Source organism: Chelonoidis abingdonii, chromosome 4 (genome assembly GCF_003597395.2).
Source record: "Chelonoidis abingdonii isolate Lonesome George chromosome 4, CheloAbing_2.0, whole genome shotgun sequence".
NCBI lineage: Eukaryota > Metazoa > Chordata > Testudines > Testudinidae > Chelonoidis > Chelonoidis abingdonii.
In genome coordinates, this window is record NC_133772.1 from 150,305,101 (window position 1) to 150,316,305 (window position 11,205).

Below are 11,205 nucleotides of genomic sequence, written 5' to 3' on the forward strand. Positions count from 1 at the left end.
GAAATACTGAAACAACTATTAAAAGCCATTTAGTTTGCAAAACATTTCACCAAGTTGAAAACAAAATTAGTAATTAAACCATTAAGTATGAACACAAAGGACACCAATGCACAAAAACACAGAGATTGGAACAGTGATTGGGCCTCATACTCTTGTCTGGAAGTACACAAAAGATGACATCTGATCTCCAAGAAAAGAAGTGGGGAAGAGATGCAAGCAGATAACAATGCTCTTCTGGACATGCTAATGACCAGCTAAAGTGACCCCAGGCCACTTCTTAGGCCATGTCTACACTAGAAACTTATGTTGACTCAAGTTATGTCGGCATCCAGTTGCGGCAGTTAGTATATCACTTGTGCACCTGCATACTTGGCTCCGTGGGTCAGTGGTGCACATGCTACTCCTGGGAGAATTCTGGGCCAAAACATTTAAAAATTCTGCACACAATTTTTGAAAATTCTGCAAATTTTATTTTTCAAAATAACACAATATAATCATGCCAGTTTCAATTATTTTGGTAATTTATTTCAAAGAATCTGTCAGCATGTATGTCTAACAATACAGACCAAAAAAAAAAAAAAAGATTCTGGTAATTTTTTTTTTTGACAAAGAGATTCCTTACTAGGCATATTAATACAGAACGTTGTGCAATTCATTTAAATTACAATACAGGACTGTAGTTCCTGCACCTGTCAGAAGCAGTGCAAAGGCTTGGTGAAGTCAAGGATAACAGAGGAGCTGAGGGGGAGGGAAGAGCCTAGGAGCAAACCTTTTTGGAGTGGGGTGTGGGTGGGAGTTTTCTTGGGGAGGAAGATTGTTAGGGTGTTGGGAAGCCTCCCTCATGCAGGCCCTGGCTGATCCTAAGCCTTTCCCATTCAGTCAGGCTTGTCTGCTCCTGTCCCCATGGGTCTCTGCAGCCCCCCTCCCCTGTCCCCAGGCTCAAGGCCATCACCCCACTAGCTCCTGAGCCCATGTGTCAGTATGTCCCCCTACTAGCCATTCTGAATCCCAGTCTGTGAACCCAGCAGCCCTGTGTGCCTCACTCTGGCCTAACTTGGCTCTGCGGGCAGGATGCTCTGATGAACTTCTACTCTTGGGGGAATTCTGTAGCACGGGGCATAGAATTTTGTATTTTCCCACATAAAATACACTTTGCCTAAGAAGTGCTGCGGTTCTGCCTTTTGCCCATCAGAGGCTGCTGTGGTGCTAGAACAGTGGGCATGAACGCAGCTGGCTCTTCTGGCACCACAGCAGCCTCTGATGGGAAAAAGGCAGAACCGCAGCACTTCTCAGGGAAAATGTATTTTATGCAGGAAAATACAAAATTATGTGAGACAGAGGAATTTTGCACATCTGAAGATGCACAGAAATCCCCCAGAGTAACATACTCACCAGCAGTGCTTGTATGGGTGCAGAGCACAATGCACCATAGGTAGATATCCCACTTTGCAACTCGCCACTGTCCAGCACACTTTCTTTTGGGAAGTTTTGGCGATGCATTATGAGGTTGAAATGAGTTGTGCAGGGGTGACTGGGAGCATGGAGTCAACTTCCCAGTTTGTAATTGTCTCCATCCCACAATGTTATCTATATCTCATAATTTTCATGTCTTTTTTTCAAAATCCCACAACCCGGTGTGGCCCTCTTTGCTGTCCGCCATCTCTGACAGAAGCATGGTGCCTGCCCGGCTCTGCACTACTATCGTGACCATTGCAAGCACAGGGTGCACAATCCTGGCATATATGAAAAGCTACAAGACGACCCGAATGAGTGGGGAACATGATGATTGCTTGGAAGACAAGACAGTTGTGGGACAGAGTGAGAACAATTCAAGGTTGTTGGTGGCATTCATAGAGCAGCTGCTGATGGTGGAGTGCCACTTTGGAAAAAGTCTCTTGCTTGACAAGACAAAAGAGAGCCCTATGCTTCAATGCATGGGGCTCGATACTGCCTAGGGAGGAATGGGTATACCACAAATTATCTATCACTTTCATGTAAATTTTAATTTAAGAACAAAAGCCAAGGTTAAAATATGTGCTCAGTAAAACATCTGAAATTAGTGATAAAGGTGCAACATCAAGAATTCAGCTGTGGTGTATTTATATACAGAACAGAGCACAAAACAGTTATCACATTAGCAGTCCACCTGATATAGAGTTAGGCGGGCAGCATTTATAGTCCGCTTTCCCAAGTATATTTCCCTAAAACAGAATATCAAAAGTCACAGAACTACTCAAACCCTACATTCTGAGCAAACAGACCAGAGTAACAGACAACTTTTGAAAAAGATTAAGATAAAGAAAGCAACAGAGTTTCTATAAATTAAATTTAAAAAAATCCCACTATACCTTAACAAAATCATTCACGTCTGATTTCCATGCCTTTGCTTCCTGGCCGGGGGGGGCGAAAAAAGACAGAAAAAGAATCTTTGAAACTTCAACAATAAGTATCTATCAGAATTAAATTCAGTATTCAGAAGTTAGGTGAATAAAAAGTCTAGGTAAAATATCTTGTCTGATGTCTCAGCATGCTTGTCTCGGACAAAAGGAGCATCGTCAAGCACAATTCCATTTCCTTCATCTCACCTATCCGTCTATGGTACTTATGTGGACCCCATTACCAGAGGATCTGAGCACTTCACAATATTTAATGTCTTTATCCTCACAACACCCCCATTAGGTAGAGAAGAGCTATTTATTCCCATTTTACAGATGGGGAACTAAGGCACAAAGAGGCAAAGTGACTTTTCCAAGGACAGCCAGTCTGTGGCAAAGCAGAGGATTGAACCTGGGTCTCCCAAGTCCTAGGGTTGTGCCCTAACTATTGGACCATGCTTCCCTGTCTCAGACTTCCTCTTTGTCTGCATTTTCTAAGCTGGAATCATGTTTGAGCCCAAACTCTTCTTTTCCTCTTACATCTTGTGTCTGCAAATCTACCTACTACTGGCTTCTCAACACTGCCTATGTACCCACCCTCCGCCCCCTCTACCTCAACTCCACCTCTGCTAAAATTCTCATCTGTCTTCCAGATGACTTTTCTTCCTAACCTTTTAAGCTGATTTGCTACAAACACTACCCAGGGGAAGCCTGAAGGGTATCTGTGTTTGTCTTTGCTTATTCCACTAATTAAACAGAGGAGATTCTTTCACCCCTTGCCCTTGTTTAAACTGCCATCCCTTTCTCCTCTTCTGTCTTTTTAAGGCAAGTGCTCCAATATTTCCAAAGTACTGCCAGAGGAGAGCTAGTCTACTCTGTTCCACAGATAATGCTGTCACTGTTAGGTCAGATCTTCTGATACTGATGTAGCTCCAAAGCAGTAGCACTATAGATATAGCACTAGATATTTTTTCATTTTAGACATCTTAGCTCTGTAGTACTAAATTATTCTAAATTGTTCCATCTAGGTTTCATAAATAAAATATTAAATACACATAAATAGCTAAAGCTTCTTCATTTTTAAAAGCCAGCGACTAATCTGCACTGCTGCCAGCAGAGACCCGCTTCAGTAAAAGGGACTAGCTCAGCAGAAGAAAAAACATGCAAGTAACAGCGCCCCAGGCTGAACTTTGGAAATTGGGCTATTTTATCATAAGAAACAGCTGACAAGGTAGGAAAAGGACTGGTTTAAATCATTCCCCACATTTAATAAATGCAATAAGCCAAAGACTTTTCTCTCTGAAATGTGAATGGCTCAATCAGGTCTGCAGTTAGAATACTGCGGGGAGAGAAGAGAGGACAGCAGAAAGCATAATTTAAAAATCAAAACATTTTAAAAACTTTGAAGAAAAAGTTCTTTACTAATACTATTACTGTATAGACTGGATTTTTAAAGTTACTGCTTTGGTAAAGTGACAGTGGCTTTATAATCCAGATACAAATGTATGTTTATTGGGAGATAATTATATCCCAGACCCAGAACCCCTTTCAGACAGGCAGGTTACAACTTCCAGCCAAGTCATTTTGTAAACATAATTCTGTTTGGAGAGTTGGAAGCAAGGGCAATCTTTGTTGGTACCAGATATCATAATTCTGCTTGCATTTGCTTATTTTTCTTATTGAAATGGTTAGTCATTCCAACAATATAGTCACCCATTTTACCTGTAGCATGCCATGCATTTCTCTTTTCAGCTGGCCAAGATCTTGAAGCACATCTTCCGCTTTCTTCACTGTTTTATTAATTGAATTGTAATCTTGGAGGGGGCCTTCAAAGGCAGGGAATGAGTCAGTTCGCAGGGCAGGAGGCCTGCTGAGAAGATTACATATTACTAAAAATCTCACAGCTTCTTGACTTACTTTAGAAACAACTAGCTTCTAATATGAAAATTTTAACATGGATTTGAACTTTGCACAAGTATCAAACCTTTACACAGAAAGGAAATTGCTTCTTCTCACAGAGGCCTTGGTCAATTATATTGCTCCTTTTGTTTAATAGTTACAGTGTTTGCACTATTAGGAACAAGATAGTAAAATAGCAGTGATTAATTTCCAAAGTGAAAAGTTTCTCAATTTTCCAGTGTTACTTCACTGGACTGTTAATTAAATATGGTGCAAAGTGCTCCCCCCCAGATTACATGTTCAAGTCATCAGTGTAATATATAAAAATGTAGTGAAATCATGACAACAAAAGCGTAATCTGGAAGCAGGTTCTTCACACAGGAAGGATAAAATTTCATGACCTGTCCTAAGGCTTAGAAACTGTCTGCACTAATAGTTAATTTTCCTTCTAGACGCAGTTTTAAAGAATATCCATACATTATTTTTAAGACAGTATAGGAACCAGATAGCAGTTTCTGATAAAACACCTTAATGCAAAGTGGCCAAAAGCTACCCTAACTGGAAAATAGAGAATTCCATTGGCATGGGGAAACCCCTATTGGAACATTTCCAATATAACTGGCTCTAAGCCACTACATTCAAGCCCTCTACAACCCAGGGAATAAACCCAGAAGAAGGGAGATCACCCACAGTGCTGTTGTGCTCCAGTGAGCCCTTTCAGCCCTTTGGGAGACTGGTCACCAGCCACCATTACTTACAGTTCTCTTAAGGTTCCTTATGCTGCTGTAAAAACAAGCCCTTAGCAGCCCTGGAGATCATGGAAGCACAACGGTAATATAAAGCCACCTTTGCTTCCCCTTTTTGGGTCCTGCACCAAGCACATCTTAGTCAGACCCAAGGCCGAGGCCCAATCTCTCTAATGCAGGGGTCCTCAAGCCGTGGCCCAATCAGCACACAGTTGTGGCCCATGTGACATCCTCAGAGCCATAGAGGTAGTATATATATTGTGTGGATGCAGCCCACATAACACATAAAGAGCTGCATACGCAGCCCACAATGGTAAACAGGTTGAGAACCACTGCTCTAGTGCATCTCCTACCTATTACAGTGGTTCTCAATCTTTCCAGACTACTGTACCCTTTTCAGGAGTGTGATTTGTCTTGTGTACCCCAAGTTTCACCTCACTGAAAAACTACTTGCTTACAAAATCGGACATAAAAATATAAGTGTCACAGCACATTGTGACTGAAAAATTGCTGACTTTCTCACTCTTAGCATATAATTATAAAATAAAATTGATATAGATTATAAATATTGTACTTATGTTTCAGTGTGATACTTCAGCTTGTTTTTCACATATGAGCCTTGTCTGAAGATGAAGCCCCACCGCCCAGGGCTGAAGTCGAAGGGCCGCCACCTGGGGCTGAAGCACGTAACTTAGCTTCACAGGTCCCCTCTGGTGTGAGGCCCTGGGCAATTGCCTTGCTTGCCACCCCCAATGCTGACCGTGTGCTTGCAATCCCCTAAATCCCTGTCCTGCAACCCCTAGGTTGAGAAACAATCTAGATGAGTTGAATATATTCTGTAAGACCTCTGAATAACCCCAGGGGTACACGTACCCCTGGTTCTGAACCACTGTCTAGCACACACCTATATCATATTAAAAATAAAAAGTCTGTATGAACTTCTGATTCAGTCACATTTACTTACCACTCTCTCTCAGAATGCCAGGCCATTTTGGTGTTGTTTAATGACGACTTCTCAGAAGACTCAGTTTGTCTCAATGGAGTTTCTTGAGAATTCAGAATCTGCTCCAGAAGTCTCCCTCCACCTACAATAGGAAAAACATAAAACACCATGATTATTAAGCATATTTAATAAATTTAAGTGGCTTATTTTCATTTCAAGAAATAAACATTTCATTCATTTAAAAAAAATATCCACTATTATTTACCTAGATTTATGAGAATATTGCAATGGAAATTATTTATCAATTTGGTTCTAAAAATCATAAAATCCTAGAATTATAGTGCTGGAAAGGACCTCAAGAGGTCATCTAGTCCAGATCCAACCTCCCCCACCCCCCACGATGAGGCAGAGCCAAGTATACCTAGACCATCCCTGACAGGTGTTTGCCCAAACTGTTTTTCAAAACCGCCAGTTGTAAGAATTCTACAACATTCTGTGATAACCTATTCTAGTACTTAACAATTCGTACAGTTAGAAGGTTTTTTCTAATATCTAAGCTAAACCACATTTCCTGCACATTAAACCCATTACTTCTTGTTCTACCTTCAGGGGACATGGAGAACAACAGCTTTATAACAGCCCTTGACATATCTGAAGACTGTTATCAGGTCCCCAGTCAGTCTTCTTTTCTCAAGACTTAATATGCCCAGTTTTTTTAAATCTTTCCTTATAGGTCAGGTTTTCTAAACCTTTTAACATTTTTGTTGTTCTCCTCCGGACTCTCTCCAATTTGTCCACATTGTTCCCAAACAGTGGTAACTAGAATTGGACACAGTACTATAGCTGAGGCCTCGCCTGTGTCAAGTAAGATGGAACAATATCTTCCTGTGAGGACACTCCTGTTAATACACCCCAGAATAGTGGTCTTTTTCACAAGTGCATCATGCTGTTGGCGCATATTCAATTTCTGATCCTCTATAACCCTATATCCTTTTCAGCAATACTATCGCCTAGCTAATTATTCTTCATTTTATAGTTGAGCGTTTGATTTTTAATTCCTAACTGTAGTACTTTCCACTTGTCTTGACTGAGTTAATCTTGTTGATTTCAGCCCAATTCTAAAATTTAATAACGTCTTTTTGAATTCTAATCCTGTCCTCCAAAGTGCTTGCAACACCTTCCAGCTTGGTGTCACACACCAATTTTATAAGTGTACTCTCCATTTCCTTATCTAAAGTCACTAATGAAATTATTGAATAGTACCGGCCCTAAGGACAGACACCGGGGAGGATCCTACTAGTTACGTTCTCTCAGCTTGACAGTGAACCAAACTACTTTTCAACCAGTTGGACCTGCACCTTATAGTAATTTCATCTAGAACCCATTTCTCTCATTTGCTTATGAGACTATTATGTGGGACTGTGTCTAAAGCCTTGCTAAAATCAGAATATATCACCATCAGAAATTATCTCCATCCATTAGGTCAGTAACCCTGTTAAAGAAGGAAATTAGGTTGGTTTGGCGTGATTTATTGTTGACAAATCCTTGTTGGCTATTACTTATCACCCTATTATTCTCTAGATACTCCCAAATTGATTGCTTAATCATTTGTTACAGTATCTTTCCAGGTATTAAAGTTATACTGACTGATCTCTTATTCCCTGGGTCCTCTTTGCTCTCTCCTTTTAAAATATAGGTATTATATTTGCTTTTCTCCAGTTCTCTGGGACATCACCCTTTCTCCATGAATCAACAAAGATAATCACTAATGCACTTTTACAGCACCAAAGAACATGCTATGCCTAAAAAACATTCAGGTAAACATGTTATTTTATTTATGATATCTATGAGACAGTGAGATGAGAGGAATAACAAACAGGAACACCCTAAGATTGGAAACCATACAACACATGGCAAATTAAACAAACTGTTTTCATGAGACCAGTGAATCATCAGTATATTTTATTTAATATGGGTGTATTTAGAGATGGGGCCCTCAGGCTAGGTCTATACTACAAAACTTTGCTGGCATAGCTATGTCAGTTACGAGTGTTAAATAAACAAATGAAGAGTCCTTTGGCACCTTACAGACTAACAGTTGTACTGGAGCATAAGCAGACATCCAACAAAGTGGGTATTCACGCACGAAAGCTCATGCTCCAATACATCTGTTAGTCTATAAGGTGCCACAGGACACTTTGTTGCTTTTTTACAGATCCAGATTAACACGGCTACCCCTCTAATAAATAAATAAATGAAAATCAACCCCCTAACTGACAAACATGATGGCATAAACACCCATGTCAACACAACTTATACTGGCAAGAGTCATTTTCCTAATAAAGCTATTTCAGCAAAGTCTTTGTAGTGTAAACTAACCTTCAGAATGACTCCAGACCCTAAAACTTGAGAATTGTATAAGCCTAAACAGTAAGAGAACCACCACTAACACTGCCACTGCCACAACAACCACACTCAGAGAAACATTCTGTCTTGGACCATTTGGGGATTTTTTGATTCCATTTTATAGTGGGTGGCTTTTTATTGATGTGGGTTTCTTTTTGCTGCTCTCAGACTTGGAGAAAGACAGATGCTTAACACACCAGGAAACGGAATGGAAAAATGCAGAAAGGGAGAGGGCAAGTGGAATTAACTGATGGAGCACTGAGAGCATATAAGGCAATAGTAAACAATGAGAACAGAGATGTAGTCAGGGATGAATGATGAGAAGATTCAATCTGATACAGAAGGTAAGAAGCCAGGAAAAGGATTCAAAGATGGAGTGACATGGTCCAAGCAGTGGGCAAGAAAGATTAATTCAGCAGGGCCATTCTGTATGGACTGGAGAGGAGCAAGAGGGAAATCTGGGAGGCCAGAGGGGAGGTTTCGGTAGTCTATGCAGGAAGTAACCAAGTGACAGACAAGCATTTTGTCCACAGGGTAAGAGCGCAAAGGCTGGATTTTTTAAGACATCCTCAACGGTCACACAAACTTAACCAGGTCTTTGTGCTTTTTAAATAAGGTGCTGAAAACTGAATTCTGGGCTGCCAAGCCAGTACCAAGTAGGGCTCTTAAACACCTCCTCTGGTCAACATATTCTGTTCTTATTAATGCAATCCAGTGTACCATCTGCCTTTTTGTGACAGTGTTCAATTTATCTACCACTGTAACTCTTCTGACCTAGCCAGTACTCCCCTATTCAATATTCATGGGTATGATACTGCATTCCTACACAAACCATCTTACACTTGACTTTACTGCATTTTATTCAAGCTCATTCTACCACTCTAATGAAGGCTGAACTGCAGTTTAATTCTACCCTCTCAAGTGTCTGAAAGGCCTGTAAGGTGCGCATCATGCATGTTTTGGGCTCCCTTCAACATTCCTTACTCAGAAGTCACTCTTTACTCAGGCAAAACTTGTAACATATAGGGCCATTAAATACCACACTCACCACTTCATCCTTCAAGTCTAACATGAAAATATTAAATACTACTGGACACAGAATAGACTCCACTCAATGCCTGCCTCCAAGTTGACAACAACCCTTCATTAGTTACTTGGATATTTAATGTTAGGGTCAAAATGTAATGGCAAGACAGCGGGGAACCTCATCCAGAGTGCTCATTAACAGTACTGCCTTGAACTCTGGGAGTCGTTAATTTACTGCCAGCAGTAACCCCTCACCAAACACATTTTTAGAAATGCTGAATGTGTATGCCTAGATTCAGGTAATCCAAGAAGAACTGTCTTTAGAAAACGTGAAGATGATACAGGCAATAATAGCCACTGGCCAGGCCCATATCAGTGAAGGCACAAAGGAAGGCTATTTCTGAACTTTCCCCTGACACTTACCTACAACACCTCCATATGCTGATTTGGGCACATTTTCCTTTTCTGCTATAGGTCTCTCTTTCTTTGAAATTTTCTGAGAGATTTTCACATCTTTTGATACAGGTACAGGAGCATATCTCCGAGGAGCTGGTGTCTTCAGAGGCGATTTCTGTGTACGAATGCCATAATTTCCAAATTGACTTGAATATGCTTAAATTGAGAAAAAAAAATAAACAATTGTTCTTTAAATCCAAAGTTAAAAGATTTTGAAAAGGAAAACAAACTCTTTCAAAGGCAAACAGAAGTTTAAAAAATCCCCACAGAAATATAAAACATTTCCATTAGCAAGACAAAATTTTTAAAAATAGGCAGTAACTTTGGTATTGAGGAAAGGAAGTGGAATGTGTCTACACTGGAGCTGGAAAGTGTTGTTCCCAGCTCGGGTAGACGTACCACACTAGCTCTGATCCAGCTGGCATGCTAAAAATAGAAGTGTACCTGCTGCGGCATGAGCAGCAACAGGAGCTAGGCACAAGTCTGTACCTAAGGTTCGAATACGATCTTACTCGGGGCAGCTAGCCCCTCCCTGAGCTCACGCTGCCACAGCTACACTTGTATTTTTAACACTAGCTCAACCAGAGCCAGCACAGGCATGTCTACTCAAGCTGGAAATTACACCTTCCAGCCCCTGTGTGACACACTGTACCTCAAAATAACCCTCTGTAACCGCCTTATTTACTACTATTCTGTGGTTATATATTTTGTACAAAGTATGCCGTGTGAGGTATCATTTAAAACTCATGAGCTACTGAACTTTATCATCACATTAGCATGTGTGCATCATCATTGTATATGGAGTTATGAGATTTTGCTATGATTACCGGTACTTTGTTACTCAACATTTGGGGAGTCTGGGAAATGCCCACAGACCAGCTTCTCAGAAACAACAAAGGCGTTGCATGTCATCCCAAATGTCATGTACACAGAAGGTGCGAGCAAGAAATTTACAATTCATCTGAGACATGCTTTGAATCGCACATACACAGGAGACTTCTCTCCCTATACCCCAGCAGGGGGTGGGGGTGTTCCTCAAGTAGAAGAGGAGGGTATAAAATAAGAGACAATGGCTTCTGCATTACCTCTCTCCTTCCCCACCTCTAGTGAAATAAGATTGCTTGAAAGACTTTGAACTGGGGGGATGGGTCCCAGCTGGGGAAGGTATCCAGCCTGTGTACTAAGAACTGTGAACTGCGGGCAACATTCAGAGGGTCGAGAAAAGCTGTTTGTTTCAAATTTTACTTAACTTGGTAAAGTTTAGAAATTATATTGCGATTTTATCATTTTATTTCTTTTTGTAATCAATTCTGACCTTTTATGCCTGTATCACTTATAATCACTTAAAATCTTT

The 11,205-nt window shown here is 40.7% G+C and overlaps 1 protein-coding gene across 10 annotated transcripts in view; it reads right to left on the reverse strand.

Moving 5' to 3' along the window:
* KIAA0586 (KIAA0586 ortholog) overlaps positions 1–11,205 on the reverse strand; it is a 111,173-nt gene that overhangs the window by 79,540 nt on the left and 20,428 nt on the right. For 8 of the 10 annotated variants that reach the window (XM_075065769.1, XM_032775712.2, XM_075065770.1 and 5 more), the window contains exons 9-12: positions 9,819–10,007; positions 5,985–6,105; positions 4,098–4,245; positions 2,349–2,390 (exon numbers count right to left, since the gene is read on the reverse strand). In XM_075065769.1, the coding sequence (XP_074921870.1) occupies positions 2,349–2,390; positions 4,098–4,245; positions 5,985–6,105; positions 9,819–10,007 (500 nt within the window). The remainder of the gene's footprint in view (positions 1–2,348; positions 2,391–4,097; positions 4,246–5,984; positions 6,106–9,818; positions 10,008–11,205) is intronic. The other 2 variants (XM_032775716.2, XM_032775717.2) reach the window with 2 other exon arrangements.